The 27,133-nt window shown below is 41.1% G+C and overlaps 1 protein-coding gene across 2 annotated transcripts in view; it reads right to left on the bottom strand.

The window, feature by feature from the left end:
- Positions 1–8,786: 8,786 nt before the first annotated feature.
- LOC130831481 (cyclin-Y-like protein 1) overlaps positions 8,787–27,133 on the bottom strand; it is a 38,288-nt gene continuing 19,941 nt past the window's right edge. The window contains exons 5-10 of one of the 2 annotated variants that reach the window (XM_057699675.1): positions 21,103–21,138; positions 18,845–18,896; positions 17,873–17,992; positions 13,484–13,650; positions 10,027–10,189; positions 8,787–8,903 (exon numbers count right to left, since the gene is read on the bottom strand). In XM_057699675.1, the coding sequence (XP_057555658.1) occupies positions 8,787–8,903; positions 10,027–10,189; positions 13,484–13,650; positions 17,873–17,992; positions 18,845–18,896; positions 21,103–21,138 (655 nt within the window). The remainder of the gene's footprint in view (positions 8,904–10,026; positions 10,190–13,483; positions 13,651–17,872; positions 17,993–18,844; positions 18,897–21,102; positions 21,139–27,133) is intronic. The other variant, XM_057699676.1, reaches the window with a different exon arrangement.

Raw genomic sequence — 27,133 nt, 5'->3', positions numbered from 1 at the left:
GGAACTAACATGCGACCTCTCAGTGAATCCGTTGACAAGATTTAGGAAGTCTTTTTAATTTACATTACTAACCTCACATTTTGAAGGTGCCTAATTGGCTGAAAATAAGTTTTCTTGGTGCCTTCTTGGTTTATCCTTGCAAACGTTTGTCGTATTTTCTCGTGGTCATTTCCAACGATGGGCCTGTGTGTGTTTTGTGTGTAATTGTGCGCATGTACAAGCTTAAATGATGTGCCGACAGCACTGTTTCCAAGTTGGTATTCATTAGGCCGTTTCCTCCTGGGCTAGGGCTGCGCTAATCCTGACACTGGCTGCCAGGAGAAAACCTCGTGGATTCCACACGGAACCGTGATAACAGCATCCGTGACCTGCCGTCTCAAGCACAGAATGAAAACCCCAGAGCTAGGAGATGTAGTTGTATATTTTAATGAACTGCTACCCCTGCTAAAGAGGCTTCTTTCACTTTTATGCTCTACAGAAAGACCAAGGGTGGGGGGGTAGGAGGGACAAAGCTTTGACTAACTGCTTTCTAACACCGAAGGTGGCCGACAGGACAGAGGACATTGCAGATATGGGCAGGTGTGAGGTACAGTGGCTGAGAATTGCCCGCTCTCCCTGTGTGCCCTTTCTTGCCTCCAAAGGCCAATCAAGGGATCCTGGGAAAGAAATACGCCTGAGTTGAGGAGGGTGTTTCTGAAAGAAAAAGCTACCAAGACATTAAAGCAGGGTGAAGGGTAGGCAGGATGAAAGTAACTAAGTAACCTGACTCAGAACCCTCAAAGGCTTCTAGCAGCTTGATGACAATTACAGGATTTATTTCAGCCAGGATAATGTCTGTGGTACATCATCTGAAGACAATATTACTTCATGTTGTTACAAATTGTATGTATAGTATGTATGTGTTGTGGGTGTGTATATAAATAATATATATGATATATATGAGAGATTTAGTGACTTTTGATACAGGTTTGGTGCAGGTGAATTTATTACTGAGCCCAATGAGGCACATACCGAGTCAGTAGTTTGAGTCCAGGGCATTCAATACTTTTTCTGAGTTCTGTATTCGTATGGTGCCTGTCCCACATGGTATTGTCGGTGTCATGTCAAATCCAGAACTCACAGAGCAGAGCCAGCAATATTTTATTTGTAGACAATCAACGTAAACCTATAAATTATTACTGGAAGACGATTATAATTCTGAATCCCTAACACTAACAAAAGGAAACCCAGAGCATCTTGATGAGAAGTTTTTTGTTTTTTGTTTGTTCCTGGAAGTCAATCAAACAACAGTTGTATGGTTATATTAGTTTCAAGGTACTTAATTTGGTGACCTTATTATTTCAGAAAAAAATTTGTATGTATTATATTTGTGGGAAGCTAAAATAATGGTTTGAGATTTTTATCAAATATGGAGTAGTTATTTATGAAAAACAAAGAAATGTCTATTTTTGTTTCTTTGTTCCCAATTAATGTAGATAAATGTTAATGTGCATTAAAGCAATGGTAAAGCAAATAAAAAGATGCTGTACAAGTATTTTTCCCCTCATGCTTTTATGGAGAGACGCACTGCTTTCTCAAGAGTATCTAAAGCAGATACGTGGATTCTAACTTCGTGATCAGATTCCTCAGATTTACTTAAAATATAAGCATCAATGCTTTTATTGATAATAAAGTCAAGCAAGTTCCAATCGCCAGAAGCAGAACTAATGAAAACATGTTTTACTTGAATATACTTCATAGGTCCTCCTGCTGATCCTGTGATTGCTTCGCTTGAAGAAATGAAGGGAAAAACACGTAAGAACAGACGTTGCCTGAGATGGTGTTCTATTTTATCAACCCTCCGTCTATATCTATACTGAAGCAACTTGGATAGAATTAGTGCTGTTCTGTGTGTCTGGTTGGCAGTCAGGAACTCCCCAGACTTTATCATTCAGCAGTTAGATCCACAACATGGTAATAAGGTCTAAATACAAATCAGGGAGCCTAGGTAAGAGGATATATAGCTCTCCCTCTATATTTGTGGGGAATTGGTTCCAGGAGTCTCCCTCCCCCCATCCCCCACCCAATACCAAAATCCATGGATGCTCAAGTCCCTTATATAAAATGGTATATAAGTGCACTATGTGCATATAACCTAGGCACAATCCTCCCATCTTCCCCTGCATCCTCCCCTATACTTTAAATCATGTCTAGATCTCTTATAACACCTACTACAAATCCTAAGTAAGTAGTTTTAAATATAATGCAAATGGTTGGTGGTGTGTAGCAAATTCAAGGTTTGCTTTTTGGAACTTTCTAATATTTTTTTCCCTAAATATTTTCAATTCACGGTTGGTTGAATCCGCTGATGCAGAACCTGAGAACACACAGGGCCTAATCAACAGTAAGGTGATTTAGAGTTGGCACTTCCCTGACAATGTGGACGGATGCTTAGTAAACCAGAAATAATTGCGTGAGTGTCAAAGTGAGTACTATGAGGCATTGCTAGATTGGTACACGTTAGGGCATTTGGGAGAATGGGAAATACAGCAGTTGACCTGGATCCTGGTGGAAGATCCACCGGGCCTTATCCGTACAGGTCTCTGTACTTGGCACATCTTCCCAATGCTTTCTCATTGCTCGTTTCCCCCCAGTGGAAAAGGGGGGGCACTGTTGGACTTAGGAGGTCGGAGAAATAGATAATGCTTCTTTTAGTGATTTAGTTACAGAGCTCTTTCATTTGTCATGCCCAACAGAATGAGAGGCGGTAGAAGGGTTCTGTGCATAGAACTGAGAGCTTTACTGACGAGGGATTCAAATCCCAGCCCCATCATTTATGGGCTGTGTGATCCTCGACAAATTACTTCACTTCTTAGTACTTCATTTGTGTACTTCATCTTAATACTTTCTCATCTGTGAAAGGGGGATAATGATAGGACTTATATTTTAGGGTTGAGAGGACCTAAAAGATTAAATCAGGCAAAGGTAAGTAAAACAAGGAGGAAGCAGCCATTCAGGAATAGAATGGAAAGAGAACTGAAAGACTAGTTTTCAAATTTGTATCTGCATAGGAATCATTTGGGGTTCCTATCTGAAAGCTGGATTCCCAGCCTTCGGCTCCAGAAATTAATTCCAAGAAGTGGGCCTTTTTGTTTTGTTTGCTTGTTTCAGTAAATTTTTAGAATTATTTTAGGTCTACAGAAAAGTTGCAAAGATAGATCCATTTTATCCTAATACTAACATGTTATCACAGCACATTTGTTAAACTAAGAAGTCAACATTAATACCTTACTGTTAACTCAGGACTTCATTTGGATTTCACCAGATTTTCCACTAATGTTCTTTATCTGTTCCAGGATTCCACATTGCATTTAGAGAAGCTTCATTTCTTACAGGCACTTTCAGCCCATGAGAGGCAGGTGGACTGGGGGCCACATCTTGCGAAACACTAGGACATGTAAAGGACTGAGGAAGGTCAAATTGCCCCATCCTCATGTTGGGAAGATGAAAGCAGTTTTGAAGCAGAAGGGAATAAAGTGGGGGTGGGGGGGGGTGGATATAGAAGTTTGATTTTAAGAGTTGGGATGGAATCTCCTCCATTAGATGGGAGGGGTTACCTTAAGAAGTGAGGCATTGGACTTCCCTGGTGGTCCACTGGTTTGCATGCTTCCACTGCAGGGGACACGGGTTCAATCCCTGCTCAGGGAACTAAGATCCCACATGCTGCATGGCAGGGCCAAAAGAAAAAAGAAAAACAAAGGTGTCTATTCCTAATGCTTGGAAGGTGGGGTTACTGCCTAGCCTGAGACACATCTAGGGTTGTGGGCAGGACAGGGGAGTGCAGCAAATTGGGAACAACTATTGATACTTTGGGGGAACACAGGAGGGCCCAAGTCATTGATTAAAGGGGATTCTTATTATTATATTTCCTGCAACCTGGTGATAATGTTTTGGAAATGGGTCATAGTAGTAACTGACATCAAGCACTGCCACATTGGACACTAGCAGAAAGGCAAAAGGTGAAGCTGATGTGACCTTGTTGAGAGAGGGCAGTGAGAGGTGGACAAAACATGGAAGCTCTGCCTTTGGACGCGTCAGTTCCCACAGTGAGGAGATACAGGGCCACCATCCGGGAAGCTAGAAGTACAGGTTAGTAGAATTGAGACTGGTAAGATGAAGGAATAGATGTTTTAAGAAAAAGCTAGCGAATAATTTGAGGTCTTGAAGTAGATAATCAACACATTCTTGAGGACCTTAGGTTCTGAGGCTGTCACTGAACTTGTCTAATCACATTCAACTTCCTTAGCTCCCTTCACAGCAGTTACAACAATCACCTAACTTGTTCCTGTTTTTAAAGAACATGAACTGCTTTTCATTTAACTCTGGATTCCTCTCAATTTCTATAGTTTCACTTTTCCTAGTTCTTTCTGCACCCTAGAGATCCTAAACCATAAACTGGTATACTGAAAATCTGCTTCACATTAAGTACATGTCATCTGTCAAACCCATTTAAAATAGACTAGTGGACATTGCCTCAGAAACCAAACAGACTGCACCTGCGTACAAGGGACCAGGCTTCGCTGAAGCACTCCTAGATCTTTTGTATTCTTGCTGGCACAGAGTCAGGCTGGCCAGGTTGGTAAGTGGCAGACAGTTAAGATGTTAGGTGATCTGATCTTTCACTTGAGAGTTGCTGGGTATAATCTACAGATGCTCCATAGAAACCAGCACTTAGCTGGGAGAGCCTCTGCCGGCTGTCGAGTGCTTTACCAAGTAGCTCTCTACTCAGGAATGTGGCTTCTGGGTGAGGGAGGAGTGCAGTCATTTTACATGTGCTTAGAGAGGAGGCTTGGGGGATGAAAGATTTTAGCTAACCTACATGCTGTAGGGAAACATTTCCAAAAACACCGCATAACCTGAATACAGAGTGAATTGTTTTCCAGTAAATACTGGCTTCAGCATGTTTTCCCCCAAATCAAGGAATGTTATATTTTATAGAATGGGAAAATGAAACTGAGAATGAAACTTGAACTGTTCTAAAACTAGGAATTAGAGCTGTTGGATTTCAATAATGTGCATACAGGATACACGAGGAGTAAAGGTGAAAGAACTGTGTCATGATGGAATCTGATACAGGATGGAAAAAATTCCTTAGCCATAAACACTGGGCCCTAATAAGCAGTTGTCTTAGGGTGAACCATGTGAATTTAACGTACAAAAATGGCAATTTCATTTGGTTCAAACATACATTTCAAACCTTTGTCTTTTCCTTGTAAAGAATAAAGTTCAGTTCACAGTATACCAGAGTTAAAGTTGCGCTGATGTCAGTATTCCAACAGAAAAAAACAAAACAAAATTTGAGTTGAGGTAGTCAGATATTCTTTTATTATAGTCTTACTACTTTAGGGAACAAACCCTTCCTGGGTATAAAATCGTGAAAAAACTGCCACAGTTGCCACCCAACTAGTAACTAGTTTCCATGCCCCACCATATTTGTCAGAGAACCTACTTTCAGTGATGTTTAAATTTCTACCTTAAGTTGACTCAATTTCCCATGTATCAAAATGGCTGTATGGCCTCAGAATTAAAGCTGAAAGAGAAGAGCAATTTTTTAGTGATTCTCCTTATTCTAGCAACTTATTCTTGAAGCTACAGTTGTGTCCAATGTTCGTACCCATTTTTTTCTAACCTTCGACCACTCAAGATATGTCAGCATTTCTGCTTAGTAACTGGCATATTACATGATGCGAACTATCAGTGATTGGTGATAGATTTTTTTCCCTCCTGTACTAAATCAGACCATTTCTCCCAATCAACAACTGATCCACAGGGCAAGAATAAGGATGCAGATGCAGAGAATGGACTGGAGGACACGGGGTTGGGGTGGGGTGGGGGGCGAAAGGGAAGCTGGGACGAGGTGAGAGAGTAGCATAGACATATATACACCACCAACTGGAAAAGAGGTAAATAGTGGGAAGTTGCTGTGTTACAAAGGGAGATCAACTCGATGATGGGTGATGCCTTAGAGGGCCAGGACAGGGAGAGCAGGAGGGAGTTGCGGGACGGGGGGGATATATGTATAAATACAGCTTATTCACTTTGGTGTACCTCAAAAGCTGGTACAAGAGTGTAAAGCAATTATATTCCAATAAAGAGCTTAAAGAAAAAAAAAAACTTATTGAGAACAAAGTTAAAGATCTGACCTTAGGTAGTGAATTCAGGTGGATGAAAACACAGCAATACTATCAGGACTAAGGGAATATTGCTCAAGCGCAGTGGCTAGAGCCTTAAAGAACCTTATAGAGAGCTGGTATATTTCTAACGGAAAGGTAAATGGAAATAGCATTTTAAAGCACTATTATGTGGCTTATTTAAAAGTCACCCTCTTTACAGCAACCACAATTCTACTACTTCCTGTTCTTCCATTTTCTTTTCTGTTCCATTGCTTGAAATCCGCAAATAACTCACGTTCTGATTCTACAGTATTCCTGTAATTCCTTTCTCTCCCTATTCTACCTACTTTTACTTCTCCCTGCTTTTCCCTCTTGGCACAAAAACAACTGAAAATGCCATCTAATGCACTCTGCCACTGAGCACTGTAGCCAGCGATTTTCAGTGTTCTACATTATCTTCAGGTTGAAAACAGCATAAGCCAAAGAAATAAATGACTACATCTGAACTAAAGGCAAGGGTCAAAACAACTTATGAATGGTTAGTTTGAAAGTGCTTTAAAGCCAACTATCAGAGCTGACTGAAAATATCCGAGTTAGGCAGAGGTGTAACGTTATGTGAATAGGGAGAAGTGTTACAAACACAGTAGCCAATATATTTTAATTAAAATAGAGTTTATTAGCTTTTCTTTTAATACAAACATGAGGAAGAAAAACCACATAAGTTGTAGCATTCTTTTCAAAAGAAAACTGCAATCAATACTTGAGTTTCCGAGCTCCAAGCTCCATAAACAATATTTTTTGAGGTGGTAGATTGTAATATTTTATACACCATTATTTATCATTAGGTCTCTGTCCTTTAAAAATGATGGAACCTGCAGCACTCAATATAATGTGAAGCCTTGCTATAAAGAGAGAAAGTATTTCTGGTCCAGAAATGCTTTGTTTACAGGCAAAATTCCTAGGACTGTATTTGAGAAGATAGGCGGAAAAAGATTTCACATAGTTGAGAACACTAACCTTTCCTTCCTTCCTTCCTTTTTTTATATTTCAAGTTTAGGTGACATCATTACCAATCTCCTAAAAGACTGATTACTGGACCTCCCTGCCTTTTAAAGCCTGAGGTAAGGCTTCCTAAGGTTTATATGTTTCCTCTTAAAAATAGCAGAACTTGAAGTGAGACCCCTACAGCCAGGTTATTAACACACAGGATAGAAAAGCTTTTTACAGCACTTACTTTCCTATCATTACTATGAGGGTCCAATTCCTTTCAATTTATTACTTGTGTATTAACACTGTTGTTCATAATTCTTTTACCAAATCTAGAAGAAGAAAAAAAAAAAAAACTTAGGTGATCAAGCAGGTTAACAGCCCAGCCTTGCAAAGGATTTTAAAAAGAGGAGGGGCAGGTCTATGAAGATATAAAGTATCCCCTGAAGTCTTAGTGCAATTTTAAGCCTCAATACTTGTAGATGTATAAATGCTACAGACTTACAAAACATCATCTGAAAGTTTAATTGAATTTCTTCTAAACTCATTTAAGCTTTGTAAATTTTAAATACTAAGGTCTTAATTTTAGTTTTTTGTTTCGGCCCATTGTTTGCTATCTTCAAGAGGGGCTGAAACAAAAAATTAGAAGCTTAATGTTTAAAATTTACAAAACTAAATGAGTTCAGAAGACATTCAAGTAAACTTTCAAATGATGTTTTGCCAGTCTGTAGCATTTATGCTTCTGCAACAGTGTCCTGCAGTGTCAAGCACACTTATAGTAAAGCTTAAAATTGCACTAAGACTTTTGGGACACCTTTCTATTTTATTACCTGCTTGCTAGTTACTGGACTGCCATGTTGGCTGGAATTAGGAAAATATCCTTTAATACAAGTATTTAACAAAGAGGAAAACCATCAGAAAATGAGAAGCACCATTAGAGTCAAAAAGAAATGCAGCACAGACCCAACAGGAGTAGATAATAACATACTTTCTCTGCTTATGATGCCAAACACGCTAATAATGCTCATAAGTAGTGCTTGCAAAGAATTTGAATGACAAGTGTTATTCAGCAGCTTTTTGGTTTAAATCGATTGCCAATAATGACGAGCAGCTTCGATGATGTAGTAGGGAGGAAGAATCCTTCAAACGGAACAACGCTGCAACAGTCTGTTCCTAAGTGGCTTTATGAGTTGTTAGGAGTGCCATGTTTTAATGGTAATACTGCATTGATTCTAAAGGAATATGCAGCAATATGGGGGAGTGGGGCAAAAAAGCAGGGAAAATGTCAATGTTATATAGTTAGTGTCTTTAAAGTCTAAAAATTTAAACTGGTAATTAAAAAACGTCACATAGTTCACAGCTATTGGCCCACAGAGTAAGCCAACAACTGTGTGTGGGTTGGGAGCTTTAAGCTTTGGAGTGGTTTTTGTAACTCTGTTTACATCAAAAAGGACAGAAGAGAGTGTTGCATTGACAAGGTCCCGTTCTTTCCTATGAGCATAATCCTCACTGTCCATGAGTCTCTTGAATTCAATGTCTTTCTTTTAGGTGAAAATACTAACTTTGCAGGTTTCTGAACAGGAGAGGTGGTATTTCTCCAGTCCTTGTTGCGAGGGGTTTCTGATGTTACAACCCCTCACTTCTTCCTTAAGAGAGGATGGTGTTGGAGTGCTGAATACCGATTAAATGATCAGCACTGAGGGACCTTCTTACAGCAGCACTGCACACGTCTTTGTATTTGTCGTCACACAATCTGGAAATGGCCTAGGAAAGTCACACAGAACACAGATACGATTAGGAGGAAAAAAAAGTTCCAACCTTTAAAAAAAAAGGCATCATTGATAAGCCACACATCGACATTCTTTTAGACAGTTCATAGTTACTGCTACTTTGGATAGCTGATATCTACACTAACTGCCAATTCCCTAAGGTTATAAGGGCTATGATTAGATTGCTGGGGTAAAGGGGAACTTAAGAGTTATTGAAAAATTGGGTTCCCAAAGATAGGCTCCTAATAGCAGTATCATCTGTTACCTACACGCTTGATCCTTAAACATAATGAACATACACCTGGGCTGAATCAGTGTTTACTCAGCTATTCAACTTCTATTCAATCTTCATCAGTAATTACATACTCTGAGAAAATTTTAATGAGGTAGGTGTGTGCTAAAGGCAGGAGAGGTCTCATGACTGAAGCACTGAAAGGTGCTATTTCACTTGCATGTAAATTATGATAGAAAAACATCTTACTCTAAAGTACCACCAAGGTACCACAGAGAGTGTCAATTTTAAATGTGTTCATTTCAGTTGTGAATTTTGCTGTATGCCCACCAAAAATCATGAGCCATAAATTACTTCGTCCCATGTACATTACCATTTCCATTAAAAACTTATGTACTTTCTACATCCAGTATCTGAACCCACATTATACCTTCCAAGTATAGGTCTCTCAGGTTAGCCACTGATGCTTTGTCTAACAAACTCATGGGACTGAACTGTGATACACACACACAAACTGCAAGCTGAGTAAAAGACAGTTAAGAGTGCTAAGTAGATTATGTATATACCTATGATTAGGGATAAAACTGTAAGAAATTATTCATGTATGGTTATATGTAAGTGTGGAGGTTCAGATGGAAAACCACTAAGAACAGATTAAATCTAATTGAAAATATTCTGAATTATGGTTAAAGAAGAGAGAATATCTATTTTTTTTTTAATAATGTGAGATCCCTGTATAAACCATAGGAAATATGACGCCAGGGTTAATAAGCTCTTCAAACTGTTAATTTAACAGCTTTCCATTTTCCTAATCACTGCTCAATACAATTTGGCCACAGACGCTGGCTCTGGTGGCTGATAGAAAACCCCAGTGAGCACTCCTCACCTCTAGGCTCTGCGCCCGCTCTTTGACGCAAGAAGTGAACAGAAAGCTCAGGTTGTTGTCATCTGCTAAGCAGCAAAGGTCAAAGTAGTACTTGGCATAAACACTGGCAAGAACATTAATATTAAACTGAAGTCGCTCCAGAAGGTGCCTTTCCATCTCATCCCTGGGGGAGGAGAAGACAAAACCAACACAGGACAATTTTAGTCAACTGGGCTATTTTCAAAAGTACCATTCTGAGCTACGAGGATGGCTCTAAATACTGTTTTGAAACAAATAATGGCTACCCAGCTGGATTAATACACTAATGTTCAAACAAGGTACAGCTATTTGTGGTCCTTTCTGCATCCCAGCACTTTGAGTTTGGGACAAGGGGGAAGAGGTTACGGCCCTCTTCTGCTCTCGTGCTGCTGACTTGGGGGCTTATTCTTCGGAGTTCCATGAGTGCAGCTGTAGGATTCATGCTCCACGCTCGCTCACAAGGCCCCGCTATAGTGATCAGATGAAAGGAATGATGTATGCTTGTTTATTCGTTCTGAAGAACTGGCAGACATTTTCACCGGGCGGTAACAGGAAGGGGCTTACTGAAGTAGATACGCGCCAACAAAAGGAGTGGGCACATCACCACGGCAACAAATGGATCCATCGAGAGCCACTGCTATTATCTCTGAGGGGGGAAAACTCTTGAGGCAACAGGATTCATCTCAAATCAATAAACAAATAAGCTACATTCGATGAGAAAGGGAATCCCTTCCCCCTGCTCCAGTGCATGGGGCTGTGTCAAAGGGCCTAATGCAAGTTTCTGTTCACCTTAACCTTACTAGGGTGAGAAGTTGTCACTATGACAGGACAGGATGTACTTTCTAAGCTTTAGAAGGCAGTAAGCTTAAAGATAGCTGTCTTGGCTGGACTAAACCCACTTTATGATATAACCTCTGACAGAGCAGCCCCGGATGCTCAGCCCCGCAGCCCCCTGCCTGGACAGAACGCGCACATGCCCGCAGAGGGCGAATTCAGTGAAGTGGGAAAGCAGAGTGCTGGCAGCAAGCCTTTGCTACATAACCATATACAGCCATTTGCTTGCCAAATGTTTAAGTAAATAAACATAAAATTAGAGTAAATCTTACCATTTTCACAGCAATCACTAAATTTAGAGAGTTAATTGTATAACAATGGTAAACACCCAAACATGAGAGTGGCTTATTTTACAATATATTTGGTCTCTGGGTTTTAAACTGTTAATATCTTATCTATTGGATAAGGCAATAAATGCTTGATGTTCTCCTGTATGGAGAGCAGAGTATGCGCAGAAATGAGGTTTCTCATTTGTTGAACTTTAAACCTAACTGAACCTAATTCCAAAATTAATTTCCTATTCATATGGCCATAAGTCTATAGAAACATAAATCAGTTAATGTTTTGATAATCAGCAATCAGGACTTCATTTACTACAGGAATAAATGCACTTCACTCTCCCTTTTATATTCTCTCCACGAATACATTTTAATTGTCTGGAAATACAGTACTTCATAGGATTAACATGTCTATTAATAGAGCCTTAATCACTGAAGAAAAGCATTATGCCTACAGAATATGCACTTTCTGTGTTTTCTGTTGTTTTTTAAATGGCTAGATGGCTGAAGAGCAGACCATTTACAGGCGCAGCAAATTTTCTGAACAGCAGCTACTAACTTTAACTTAGTCTTTTGAAGGGAAATATACTTTAATAAGACATAAATGTTAGAAAGTTTTAAAGAAAAGCTGTTAGACACCAATTTTTCAATTTAGACTCAAAATGAGACCATTACAAATAGTAGTCAACAGCAGAGCGATGAAACAAATGTGTGTTCAACACTTTGTGGTAATGCTTTCCAATTTCCAAAGATCATCAACAAAAGCAGCCTACTATAAACATAACTCTGGGTGATTCTCCGTTCTACACAGAAAAGCGCTGCTTAAAATGTTTCTTCCTGGAGCTAGACACTGCCACCAAGGCTCCTGGGCTCACATCTATGAACACCCACACATTGCCCTGCATGTTCTCTGATGTTATCATTGGAACCAGAGCGCTGGTCACCTTAGTGGCAGGTTCTCAGAAAATTTCAGCGGCCATCATGGTAGGGTTGGTGTTTATGATTACAAATTTTCCTTCCTTCAAGGGACCAGTTTAAAGACTGATGATACCGATGGTCAAAGTCACTTTAGTTTTTGCAACTTCCAAAAGTACTTCTATTCATTTCAAAGCCATTATCCGCCATCACACTGTTTACTACGATGGCCACCAGCAATATCCCCATGACTACTTAGTTTACATTATCACCAAAGTGGGCATTTTCACCAAAAGCCACTTTGACAGCTACCATCCCAACAATCCCTGGTCCCTTCACTTGGTCACAAGTTTCCTCGCTTCAGTTTTAAATATGCACTTTGGCAATTCTGAATTATCTAGAGTAAGGTGCAAAGGTACAAAAGCAAACTCTGGCCACTGCCTGCCATGATCTTGATCAGCCTCTTCCGTTCAATATAATCCAGACGTGTCCTTTCACATTTTCCCACACGCCACCCACAAAGACATTGTCACTGTCAAGTGAGCACTTCAAGAGTCTGCTAGAAATACCTCTCTGGCTCATCCTGCCTCCCACCCTTGGGGCCCTTCACCACAGCCAGACTGGAAGCCTGGTGTTTCATGCCCATGTCAGCATGACATCTGTGAGGAGCAGCTGCCTAGTTAACTGAAGGTCCCACACAGTGCTGCTGAGGTTGCTGAGTGCCCTGGGTGAGGCCCGGGTGATGCTTTCCGGTCTGAGAGATCAGAGTTTCCTAACTCAGCAGACCTATTTCTAAACATGGACAATACTCCTAAATAGGGGAGGAGACAGGAACACAGGGATCTGAAACCTTTATATGTGGCTATCTGTATATCACGATTTCCATAACAACAAAACCTCAGGTAAAAAGGAGGGGAAAAAAAAAAAAAAAGGAGGAAAAAGACCAGCAAAAGCAAATATACAATGTGTGACTCAGGCTGAAGTTATAACCTCGCAGTAGTCTAGAGCCCTGAGACCTTAACGGTGGCCACTTACTTCACAGGCCAGACGTGTGCCCCTTAAAAAAGTTCTGAACCTGGTAGACAACTTTAAGAAAGCCGTGAAGTTATTTACTATACCATGTTGTTCTGCAGTGAGCTTGTAAAATGTCTGGCAAAAACCACTGGAAAAATAATTTCCATTTATCAAGCAGAATATTACAGCAATAACATATCAAGACCTACCAATTAATGATGGGAAATACGAATTGTTATACTATAGCTAGACAGGGAGAAGTCTGTAGTTTTACACCTATTTCAGCTCTTTGCACAATATAACCTTTCTTCAAATGTAACATTTCTTAAAATGTAAACGGTATGGGAGCAAATGAGGTATTGGAAAATAGAAAGTTCACCATAACCTTACAAACTCACATGTCCTCAACGGTAATGTCCTTGAAGACCTGGCAGTCGTCCACATTCCATATAGCCGGATGATCCCAAACGCTGGAGGCAAGAAAAATGGCTCCCAGAACAATTCTTTTCCAGTTATTAGGGCAAAGGTCGATCTCAGCATAAGTTAAAAGTCTTTCTAAGTACACCTGCAAAAAGTAGAGCACTGATCTTTGATTTTAGTTCCGTTTAAGTGCTGTGATAAGAATTGGTAGGAATGACAGATTTCATCTGTTTCTGACATGCCTTTTATTCTTAGCTTCTACAGACTTTGCTTGGCCAGCCAAGGCCAGAAGCCAAGTCACAGCTGTAGGTCAGGTATTTCTGTTGGTCTGATATTTCTACTCTGCCCATGTGAATTTCCAACCCAATTTTGGTCACAGGAATGAAAGAACAAAGGGCATTCGAAAGACAGGCATTGTGTTATTACCTTCCCACTTGTAAAGGGCAGCACATACAGCCCAGCATGGATTTCAACTGCTCAGTAAATGCCTGAGTGCCTGCATGTGCAATGTACCTACCATACCTGGTGGTGGTTACACGGCAATTTTACATAACGCTTGAGTATGTAAAACTCTGGTAAGACTGAGCACGTCTTTATCTCCTCGTCAGAGTAACTAGTCCTTTTACGGCATGAACGTGAAGATGAAAACTGGTGGTCGAGAGCCTTCCAGTGGCGGCTGTGTGGCACAGCAGGACAGGCAGTACAAAGGGGCTTTATAACTGTCGAGCATTCCCATATTCAATACCTTCTTAAGGAACGCACATGCATACAAAGGATAGTCTTTTTCATATCCTCTATTTTTCACATCTCCATTATCATTTAATAATTCATTTCTGTCTTACATAATCTGCAGCTTATTCAATTCTTTTGGTTTTAAGGTGGAAAGAGCTGCCGGTGTTTGTATCCCTGAGGCCCCTCTAAACCTGCCAGGCAGTTTGTGAGTTAATGTCATGATTTCTTTTCCATGTATCAAATGTCTATTCTACAAAGAAACGGACAAAGTTAACAGTTGGGTAAAGATGAGAGAGGTAAGCTGTGATTTGTGGTGACCTCTGCAGAAGAGTGTATATGCCATTTGACAAAAAGAAAAAATCCAATTTTAAAGAGTATGTTTAACGATCTGAAGGTTATCAGACTGACAGCTCAGATTTGCCAGTGCTCTCCAAACTCAACTGTGTTTTCAAACATGGATGTTGAGATTCTATGTGCATGTTCTGAGTGAAGTTCTGCTTCCATTCCCCAGAGAACTCAGCACTCTCCAGTACCCTAAGAATGAATCTTCCTAACAAGGTCCAATTCTCTACGGGACTAATTAGAGGCACTTAAAAGGACATTGACAATCTCTCCATTTCCTCTCACCTTTACTGGCAAGCCTGGTATGTGCCCACACTCATTTATACCACTTGCCCTCCTGTCTCAGGGGAAGTGAGATTTCTTTCTTCTCACTAAAGCCAACTCTTCTATGAATGAAGTGGATCCCATCTCACTTCTGCAGAATACTGTTCCCACAATTAACCTCTTTTTGAACAATTTCTCCCTCTCTGTCAGAGATTTCCTCCACTGGGAACACTTACCTGTTCCCAGCCTATGCCCCACGACCCCTAGCATCTGTCCTCAGGAAACGCCCTGACACTGGCTCCTCATCGCCTCCTCTCCTTAGCGCACTGGCGTCCGTCCCCTGCCGCCGTGGCTCTGCTGAAACTACTCTTGCCACGGTCACTGGTGTCTGCACAGGGCTCTTCATCCCAACGCTCCCCAGCCCAGGCCTTCCCTCACAACTGAAAGACACCTCCATTTGAGTTCTCTTGCTCCAATCTGTTGGAGATTCTTGTTGTCTCTACCTTCCCTGGTAACCAGACCACTTTTCTCTTCTCCTGGCTTGGCCAAGAAGTTCGTTTGGGTTTTTGCCTAAGATGTTATGGAAAAACCCAAATCAACTTTTTGGCCAACCCAACATTTGTCACTTCTGACTCGTGTGACTGCTGTTGCCTCCGAACTTCTCTGCCTCCACTCTGACTCTCAACAGACTACAGTCTCTTCTCCCCAAAGCAGGCAGGAGAGCCTCTTAAATTAAGTGTCCTTCATGTGCCTGCTTAAGATCTGCCAGAGTTTTCCCATCAAACAAATAACTTCTTGGCGTGGCCTGTAAGTTACAAGGCCCTGTGCGGTATGGCATTGTCCTGCGACCTCATCACCTATGTTCTTTCCCTCATTCCCCACTCTGATCACAACAGCCACCTTGCTGTTCCTTGAACACACAGGCCATGTTCCTGTCTCAGAGCCTTGCACTTGTCCCCTCTGCCTGTAATACCGGCAACTCCTGCTCTTCCTCGGTTCGGCCAGGTCCCAGGTTCAAACGTTACCTCTTTAAAGAGGCTCTTTCTGATCTTTCCAGTAAGCCCCTCTAATCACTTTATTCCTTTACCTTGCTTTCTCTTCCTGAGTTTTACAACTACTTGAAATATTCATTTTTAAAAATACTCATTACCAAAGATACTTATACTTTGCTGTATACCTGAAATGAACACTACATTGTAAATCAACTATACTCCAATAAAAATTAAAACAACAACAACAACAAAACTCAAAAAACCGGAGCAGGACTTCCCCGGTGATGCAGTGGTTAAGAATCCACCTGCCAATGCAGGGGACATGGGTTTGATCCCTGGTCTGGGAGGATCCCACCTGCTGCGGGGCAACTGAGCCCATGAGCCACAACTACTAAGCCTGAGCTCTAGAACCCACAAGCCACAACTACAGAGCCCACATGCTGCAACCACTGAAGCCCATGCACCTAGAGCCTGTGCTCCTGCAACATGAGAAGCCACTGCAATGAGAAGCCTGCGCACCACAACAAAGAGGAGCCCCCCGGCTCGCCGCAACGAGAGAAAGCCTGCACACAGCAACAAAGACCCAACGCAGCCAAAAGAATAAATAAAATTTAAAAATTAAAAACAAACACAAAAACTTATGTCTTCCACACTTGCTCCATAAAGGCAAGAATTTTATTCAACTCTTCTCTCCTCCATCCCCAGCACTCAGAATAGGGACAGAGTAGGTATTAGGGGGGATTTATGACACGAGCAACTCCTTGGCAGCAACTAGCACTTGGACCACACTCTCCTTCCTGAACCTCTGCTGGCATCACTTATGATGCCCTCCTGGGTTTCCTACCACTCTAGCCACTCCTCTGGGGACTTGCCCTTAAGTGCTAACAGTCCCTACACGTCTTCTACCCACTTTTTATTTTACATTCTTTCTCTGCATTTGAACAGCTCTACCTAATGCCCTCCCTCTAGCTCAGACTCATGATCCCGTCCCATACACTCGAATGATCACTAGACATCGCCACTCTGCTGTCTCACAGGTACGTCACACTCAACATGTCTACAAAGAAATGCCCCTCTTCCAGCCCCAGATGCTCTCCTCCCTGCATTTCCTGGCTCTCCACGTGCAAGCGCCACTGCTGCCTCTCTCAAGCACGTGCTAAGCACTCCAAGTGGCTTGTAGCTCCATGGAAAGGCCTGTGTCTGATCCAGTGTCCACGGAGGGGTCTCTTTTCAAAAGGACAAGCCTCCTCTGCTAGATTCTGCCTGGACAGAAGCAGGCAGTGGCCTAACTATTCCTTCCCTCCGGACCACGCAGCTGACTTTCCCGTACAGGTGTGCTATAGGGAGGAGTAAGTAAAACAATCCCAACTACCTCTCACCTGAATATGATTTATTATTCAAATGATCAAATCTTACCGTAGGAATTCAGTATGGATGACACAAAGGTCCTCACGCAACTGCAGTTTAGCAGGCTAACGAGAGTAAAGCCTTTCCAAGTACTGCTGGCACCCTAATCCTGGGCGACTCCACATGCAGGCACAAGAGGACAGCGGGGATGGTTAACACCATCATCCAAGAACAGAGAACTGAGGGCAGCAGTTCTCAGTCAGCTGTACATCAGAACTGTCTAGGTAATACAGCCTGGGACTCAGCTTAGAACTACACGGAGTCCGTTTCTGCGGACTGGGGGACCAGAGGTGTCATCGGCCCCATCCTACCACCACTGCACGCCTCGTCTGTGTGTATGTGTGTGCACTGTGTGTGCATGTGTGCCCTGAGGTGTGCAAGGAGAAACCAGAACTCTCTCCTGCTGCCTTTAACAGCACCTGTTTTGTGATAAGAAGAGCAATGGCAACATTTTAAATCATAATGACTATTAAGCTCAAATGTGTATATTTTACTTTCTTTTGATAGGTTTCTCTTAGTAAAGTTCTGACGATCATTTCAGGAACCTACTTTCATTTTAAAAACAGGACCACCCCTTGTGTACAAGACAGAAATTTCTACAGATGCTTTATGAAAGAAAACGTATCTTACCAAAGTTACTACTGCACACTCAGCAGTTAGTTGTGCAGCACTAAACACAGTGCAAACAAATCTGTAAATGAATTTATGTTCAGGATCATGCTTAAAGTATTCCTCTGGAAGCTTTTCTTGCTAAAAGAAGAAAAAATGCAATATAAACATCAACTGAAGAAAAATACTTAAAAGTACCCTTAAGGTAGCAGTCTTCACATTTGGGCCCACGTGCCCCTTAAACTAATTTTGGTTGGGTGACATGTCTTGGAGTCTTTTAAATATAAACAATGGGATCCTAAAACACTACAGTGATTTCATACTCACCCCCGTTCACTAAAGAAAAACACAGGCGCAACCTCAGAAAATTTACATATTTCCACCTTTCTCCCCACAGAATTCTAACCAAATGTCAACTCTTTTTAGGTTCAAAAGTCTTGCTGATCACCATGGGTCATCATACTTTTCTGCCATCAACTTTGAAAAAAGCACTTCCAGGGTCCTGTAACCATCAGGCTCTAAGAATGCTCTGTCCTATACAGCAGTCACCAGCCACACGTGGCCACAGAGCACCTGAAGACGTGAATTTTAAAACTTTGTCATTTTAATGGGTTTAAAATTTAAGCAGTTTTCTAATTTTCTTCTTAGAGGTCTTACCACATTTGTTAGGTTTATTTACAAATATTTACATTCTTTGATGTTATGGAAAATCATCCTTCAAAAAGATACATGCTCTGTTACTTGGGTATGTTTACTTACCTGCTCACTAATCATACAAAGCACAACTCAGTTCTTATCCGTCACACCCCTTATACAACGTGCCTTTGGTAAAATAACGAGACACAACATGGGGTGGGGAAGAGGACTTCAGAGGAAGATGATGTGGACCTTGAGCTGGAGGGAGTAATTTTCTTCTAGTAACTAATTTCAAAGCAAATCAGCATGAAATAAACAACTATAAGAGAAAAATACTTCAATAAAACTGACACTTACTGTGAGTGGATGTGAGCACTCATCAAAAATATCCAGGGATCTATTTCCATCTCTATAAAATAAGAATATGCATGTAGAAAGTTAACTCAGGAGTTACTATCTTAGTAACACATCTGCTAGGAGTAGAGAGAGGAGTAGAGGAAGCTTAACCTTTGACAAAGTAAACAGTTTTTTACAAATTCTCGTCCTGGATTCTGCCATTAGAAAGGTTTCCTGACCTATTTTTATTCAACACATCAAACTCTGAAATCTTTTCTACAACCACCAGCCAGAGTTGCCTTCACAAGCACTAACCCTCCCGAACAGGCAATGCTAGCAAACCAATATATTTCCATTCCTCTAACCTCACACTGAAATATATCAATACAAGAACATTTTATAAAGCAGTGGTGGTGGGCAATAAAGTCTTCTCACTTCAATGAATGTGAATATGAGATTCAGTTTTTTTCCTCTGTTTCTTTCTCTTTATTTCTTTAAATTATATTCTTACTGTTGTATTTCTTCTTGTCTCTTAAATAGTTTGAGTTAAAAATGTAATGCTTTTTATTTTAAAAGAGACCAGGCTTTTTACTTAAAATTTCACCACACTAATACACTGTGCTCAAAATTTACACAGCAGTTCTCCAAATGTGGTCTGCAGGGCTCTGGGATCCTCCCCATCCCCTCTTCAGGAGGCCCAAGATGTCAAAACTGTTTTTATAAGAATACTAAGACATTACCTGCCTTTACATTGTTGGACATTTGCTGTGACTGCATAAAAGCAAAAGTGGGTAAAACTGCTGGTTTCTGAGCAGTGGTACCAAACTCAATTAGAAGTCATTCAATTATTCACAGCTACTTGCAGTTAAAAAAAAATCTGCTTTACTTAAGAACACCCCTGATAAAATAATAACAATTAATACTGTTCTTAAACCTTGATCCTTCTTTTTAATATTCTGAGTAAGTGGAAAGTATGCATCAAGCACTTTTACAGACTGAAATACAGTTGTGTGAAGGAAAAGCATTGGTGACTTAGTGCTAAGTCACTTTTTTCATAGAACACCATCTTTATTTGAACCATTTACTTCATAGAACACCATCTTTATTTGAATGTACAACTGACAGTCATTCTTCCAAAAATGAACAAAGTGAGCCTGTTACTTCAAGGAAAATAACGCTAACATATTTGTTGCTAATGATAAAATTCAAGCCATCAAGCTAAAAATATCAGGATTTTTGGAAAACTTATCACTCCTATTGTGAGCTTGATCTACTGTGAGCTTGACAACTTCTCAATATTTAAAGACTTTTCTGGTAAGACTGGTGGTGATACTACCAAAAGTGAGTTTTTGACACTGTCTAAAGAAATGTGAACCAATACTTTACAAATGACCGATGTATAATAATATAAAATCATGTTCAGGTAAAAGATCCACTCCGTATGCATGACAGTTCAATGGGCATTCATTTAACATAGTATTTACTGCAAGTTCATGGATATGATTTAGAATTCCATTTTAACTAATTTAAGAAACTAGCACATGTGGACTTTTAGCACAGTATCAAAGAATATACCCAATTATCTGAAGGCTTTAAAAATACACCTTTTTCCAACTATATATCTGCATGAGGCTGGATCTTCATATTGTTTCTTCAAAACAGATGACTGAAGACAGAGTCGATGTAAGAATCAGCTGTCTTCTATTAACAATGAGATCCTTTTCTCTCAACTTTTTTGTTGTGGAAAACAGTTTAAAAAATGACCTATGTTAAACCCTGGGGTTCCCAATCAGGGGTGATTTCAGCCCCCAGGGGACTTCTGGCCATGGCTGGAGAGGTCTGGTTGTCGTCATGTGGAGGAAAGAAGAAGGCGCTCCTGGCATCTAGTGAGCAGAGGCCAGGTGTGCTGCTAAATACCCTACAATGCACAGGACGACCCTCCCCGCCCCCAACAAAGCATTATCTAGCTCAAAATTTCCATAGTGCTAAGGAAAACCCTGTTTTAACATACAATGGATGTAAGGTTTTAATTCTCAATTTCAATTTCTAATATAGTAAATATCAATATAACCCACAGAAACAAATACTCTGAGATACCCAGTAACTTAAGAATTAAGAGTCTTGCGATAAAAATAAAAGACTCGCTTCAATATTATAATAAAAGCATTCTACTAATAAAAGCGTACTCCAATAATGTCTATAGTCATCACCTAACACTAAACATGATACCTTGTAAATTAATTAGCTGGAATAACAAGATAGGATTTAAAAGAGCTCACCTGTTCTTTATGTGATAATAGATGGCTAAGGTCACACTGTGGAGGGAAAAAAATATATTGTAATAATTGATTTTTATCATATGAGGCCTGAAGACATTTTGGAAAGGGGCTGGCGGGGAGGGAAGACCTTCCAGATGTCCAGTGGCCCTGACATCCTCTAATTCAGAACAGTACTCCACGGGTGCTTTCCCTCTGGTTTTAGGTTCTTCGGCTTTTAGCGAAATTAGGAGACCCAAACTGCCAGATATGCTGTGAGAAGACGTGTTTTGGTTATTATAATATATAAATTATTACATATTTCCCCTGTCATGTGTCCTTCTACCCACAGAAACTTTCGTCCTGTACAAGCTATATTTATCTATACACATGCTTAGATTCAAGCCATACAGGAGGTGGTGTGTGCGTGTGTGGCTTTTTTGTTAGGCCCTGCATCTCACTTGATTGAGTTCACTATCCACCTGCCCATCCATTTTCCATTATTTCCCTAAAAGTAAATAATAAAAGTGCTCTATACCAAATAAAATGATTTAAAATCACGTTTACCTAAGTATTAGAAATTTTAATAGCAAAATTTTACAGCCACAAAATGGATGCTAGGTCTAGCGACCCTGCAATAAGCAGTGCTAATAATGCAGCATACTACAACACAGTATGTTACCACTGATAGGTATTTCCAAATTACTTAAAATAAAGTCTTAATGAACAGATAGATACAAGTCCTCAGATACTCTTTAAGTTCCTGTATTTCTAAGTTATTCACAGATGTTGTGTATGAGGCAACAAAGGGGTTCTCTGGTTAAGTTATATGTTTCCCTTTGTTCTCAGTGTCTAAAATGAAACTCAAAATAATTGAGGGAAGGCAAATCTGAATTTTATAAGTAGGTCCATAGAATCTTAGCACTTGTATAAAGGCCTGCAACACTGTGAGCATCAAAGATGGATACTTCTCTAGTGCTTCGAAGTTTCATCTTCCAACTGATTTTAAAATCACAGAATTAGAAGTTATATGATGAAAGGACCACTGAACCTTAGATGACATTTAATTAAACAACTCATTTTACAGATAAGGGAACCAAGGCTTAAAACTGGCTTACCCAAGGTCCCACCAATTATCAGAAGCAGTTCTCTTTCTCCTACCCCAAACCAGACAGTGGCTCCCAAGCTCAGCTGCACACTGGGATCACCTGAGAAGCTTTAAAAGCTGCCTGGCTTCTGCTTCAAAATGTTCTGATTTCACTGGCACTGGGTATGACTTGTGCATCAGGATTGTTTTTAAAGATCCCCAGGTGGCTGCAATGTGCAGCACAGTTTAGGATGAATGAGTTAGGGTTAAGATCAGAATCACTCGGGATGCTTTTGTCCATAGAATCATGCCTCGCAACATTCCCCCGCTTCTCAAAAAGTGCGTGTAAGAGAGAGAGACAGACACACAGACACTGTGTCTTGGGGGCCGGGGGGAGGCGGAATTCATGTGTTTAGAGACACAGATCTTGAAAAAGTTGCATAAGTGATTCTAATAAGGCTCACCTACCCCACTGAGGACAACTACCCCACTGAAAACTAATCTCATGATAAAACATTTTCCAAAATCATTCCTAAAAGCCAATTGGCCCTATTAACTAGCTCAGTAAACCTTTATTTCACCAATAATGATTGTGCTGAATGATCATTTTTAAAACTTAATGAGAGCTAATTAAACTTTACTGTACTTCCAAAAATTAGACGAGATTGGAAAAAAAAAGGCATGAAACCTACTTGTCTGAGCAAGGTTAATCTTTAAAGCTACTTTTGAAGTATATACTAGAACATCAGGCTCTTTTGAATTCGAAAGAAGCTGTGACTCTAGCCAAAGTAGTGATTTTCTTTACCCACAGATTTAGTGTCTTGGCTAAATTAAAACATCAGTGCCAAAACTCAGGACTTTAGAGACAGACAGGGCTCCGATTTTGCTGAAACATGATTTGACCACAACTATTATCCTAAGTAAGACAGGAAAGTTGCATTACTATGATTGTGAACTTGCTGTTTTTAACTAGAAGTTACTGATAATTTACATAGCTAAAAAAAGGCTGGCACATTAAATACAAATTACTTATCTTTTTAAGACAGAAAATAAAATGAAGGAGATTAATATTTTCAAATAGCATTTCCCAAACTGTGCTCTGCAAAGTCAACCTTCACATCCTAAGGAGACATTAATGTTCCGGGGACAACACCAAGGGAGTCAGAAAGCTCTGCACCCTGTTTGGTTTTTCCTTCTCTCTCTTAAATAAACTCGAAAGGTTCATCATTAGGGTGTTTTGAAAGTGCATCTCCATTGTGGACCATGAGGTGCTCCCAGAAATTAAGGAACAGTTTTCATCATCATGACACTGTTCATGTCTTAAGTATACACCTGACCACAGCCATGTTTCCAAAACTTCATCTCTTTTATTGTTCTTCTGCTGTGATTGATACGGTGTGTTGGAGACATATTTATAGATATATAAACAAAAATTAAATGTATCTCAAGTTAAAACCTCAGTCGAACAAACTGCATCTACAAAGAAATTAAGCTTGAGAGTGTGTTCCTTAAGACTGGTTTGATATATTTTCCCCCTCTTTCAGCGTCAGGAAGGAGAAGTGAAATTTCATCTACAAATAGTGCAGGAAAAAAAAATGCACAGTGGGATAAATCTGACAAAATCCAATGAAATTTAAATGCAGATTCACTATGGTGCCAGTAGGGGACAAGTGTTCCTCCTTCTAAGAGTACCTTCCAAAGTAGTATACATTGTTTTAGGACTACAACTCATAAAGAAATAATTTTTTCTAGAACTATCCAATACAAAGTCCCTCTCCTTCTCATTATGTTCAACAAGGTCTTAACAACAGAAATGGGGGGGGGCGGAGTCAAGACGGCAGCATGGGAAGACGCAGAGATCGCGTCTACCCACAAATAAGTTACCGGAGGCCAGAGGGGGACCTGAGGCCCAAGCAGACTGCAGGAACCCCGCAGCAACTGGGTAGGACCTGGGGGAAGTCAGGGGGGTGGGGAAGGGGAAGCCTGACCAGACCAGCACCCCTGGGGGGTGGCTGGGGGAGGGGAGAGGTTCCTTCCTGGAGGGACTGCTGGGGGCTGGGGAGATCGGGGAAACCGCAATTGGGTTTCTCCCACCCAGGAGGCTGGAGGGCCTGCTGAGCTCCCTGGCTTGGGGCCCTGCTGGGCTCCCCAGAGGGGTCCTCCACCCTCCAAGGCCCCCTCTGGGCTGCCTGGGTCCTGGGGGGTGTGGAAGGAGGGAGGAGGGGCGAGGAGGTGGAGAGGCAGACAGGAGGGGGTGGGAGCTTTGAGATTGGGGGACAGGGGAGGCTGGAGGGCGTTTTGCCTACTCTCTTGGCCAGGGAGGCCAACTGGGCTCCCGGGCCTGGTCCTTCATTCTCCAGGGCCCCCTCCAGCTGCTTAGAACCTAGGAGAGTGGGGGGCGGGGGAGAGGAAGAGAGGCAGACAGGGACCCTACCAGACTGGGAGATCTGGGGAAGTGCACAGGTGTTACCCTAGCCCAGTTGGCCCTGGGAAGCCTGTTGGGCATCAGAGTCTGGTCTCCTGCCTTTCAGTGCCCCCTGCAGCTGTAAGGGTTCTAGGGGAATGGGGGGGGGTGGAACATAAGAGAACCCAAGGGGGAGGGGCCCTCCGAGACTGGAGGACTGGGGGAGGTGCTTGCATCTCTCCCACCAACTTGGGCCCAGGGAGCCCGCTGGGTACCTTGACCTGGTCCTTTGCTCCCAGGACCAGAGGCATTTCCGGACCCCTTTACCTCACTGGACCTAAGCCCCATTCCCCACCATGCCCAGGGCCTTCTCTAAGGGGAGGCTCGGCCCACTGCCTAACATCCCCCCCGACCCCCACCCTTGTCTAAGCCCTGTCCCCACAGCCAAGGCCTTTTCTGGCTTTTTTTTTTCTTTTTCTTTGTTCATTTTCTTTTTTTTTCTTCCCACCCCCTCACTTAGGATATTGCAATTGTTTTACGATCCAGTTGTTGCTCCATCATTTTTTTCCTAACACATCTGTTAGTTTCCTACTATTGTATTTTTTAGCTTGCTATTGTTCTCCTGTTCTCCTACCTTCTTTTTTTTTTTCTTCGTTTTCCCTGCTCCACACAGCTTGTGGGATCTTGATACACAAGCCCAGTGTCAGGCCTGTGCTCCTGAGGTGGGAGCTCTGGGTCCAAAACATTGGACTAACAGGGAAACCCACTTCCCAGGAACTATCCTTTACCGTGAGGTCTCCCAGAGGTTCTCAACTTAACACCAAGACCCAGCAGGAACACAATTCCACCCATCCAAAGTGGGGGGAAAGTGAGACGACAAAACAATATGCCACAGATGAAGGAACAAGGTAAAAATACACAAGAACAAATAAATGAAGAGGAAATAGGAAAATTGCCTGAAAAAGAATTCAGATTTATGATAGTAAAGGTGATCCAAAATCTCGATGACAAAATAGAGAAAATACAAGAAACAGTTAAAAAGGAATCAGAAGAACTAAAGAGCAAACAAACAGTACTAGATAAACAAAATAACCGAAATTAAAAATACTCTAGGTGGTATAACCAGCAGAATAACTGAGGTAGAACGAATAAGTGAATTAGAGGATAGAATGGGGGAAATAACTGCCACAGAACACAAAAAAGAAAAAAGAATAAAAAGAATGGAAGACAGTCCAGAGACCTTGGTGACAACATTAGGTGCACCAACATTCGAATCACAGGCATCCCAGAAGAAGAAGAAAAAAAGAAAGGGTCTGAGAAAATATTTGAAGAGGTTATAGTGGAAAACTGCCCCAGCATGGGAAAGGAAATAATTAATCAAGTCCAAGAAGCGCAGAGAGTCCTATACAGAATAAACCCAAGGAGAAATACACCAAGGCATGTATTAATCAAACTAACAAAAACTAAACACAAAGAAAAAACATTAAAAGCAGCAAGAGAAAAGCAACAAATAACATATAAGGGAAAACCCATAAGGATAACAGCTGACCTCTCTACAGAAACTCTGCAGGCCAGAAGGGAGTGGCAGGATATACTGAAAATCCTGAAGGAGAGAAACCTACAGCCAAGAATACTCTACCCAGCAAGAATCTCATTCAGATTTGAGGGAGACATCAAAAGCTTTCCAGACAAGCAAAAGTTAAGAGAATTCAGCACCACCAAACCAGCCTTACAACAAGTGGTAAAGGGACTTCCTAAGTAGGAAACACAAGAGAAGGAACACACCTACAAAAACAAACCCAAAACAATTAAGAAAATGGTAATTGGAACACACATGTCAACAAGCATCTTAAATGTAAGTGGATTAAATGCTCCCACCAAAAGACACAGACTGGCTGAATGGATACAAAAACAAGACCCTTCTATATGCTGCCTACAAGAAACCCACTTCAGACCAAGGGATACATATAGACTGAAAGGAAAGGGATGGAAAAAGATATTCCATGCAAATGGAAGTCCAAAGAAAGCTGGAGTAGCAATACTCACATCAGACAAATTAGACTTGAAAGTAAAGACTATTAAAAGAGACAAGGAAGGACACTACATAATGATCAAGGGATCCATTCAAGAAGAACATATCACAGTGCTAAATATCTATGCCCCCAACATAGGAGCACCTCAATACATAAGACAAATGCTAACAACCATAAAAGGGGACATCGACAGTAACACAATAATAGTGGGAGACTTGAACACCCCACTTACATCAATGGACAGATCATCCAAACAGAAAATAAATAAGGACATACAAGCTTTAAATGACACATTAGACCATCTCGACTTAATTGATATTTATAGGACATTCCATCCAAAAACGACAGAATACACTTTCTTCCCAAATGCGCATGGAAGACTCTCAGGATAGATCACATCTTGGGTCACAAATCAAGCCTTGGTAAATTCAAAAAAATTGAAATCGTATCAAGCATTTTCTCCGACCACAATGCCATGAGACTAGATATCAATTACAGGAAAAAAACTGCAAAAAAACACAACCACATGGA

Source organism: Hippopotamus amphibius, chromosome 11 (assembly GCF_030028045.1).
Source record: "Hippopotamus amphibius kiboko isolate mHipAmp2 chromosome 11, mHipAmp2.hap2, whole genome shotgun sequence".
NCBI classification, from domain to species: Eukaryota; Metazoa; Chordata; class Mammalia; order Artiodactyla; family Hippopotamidae; genus Hippopotamus; species Hippopotamus amphibius.
This window is presented reverse-complemented; position numbering and strand designations above follow the sequence as displayed.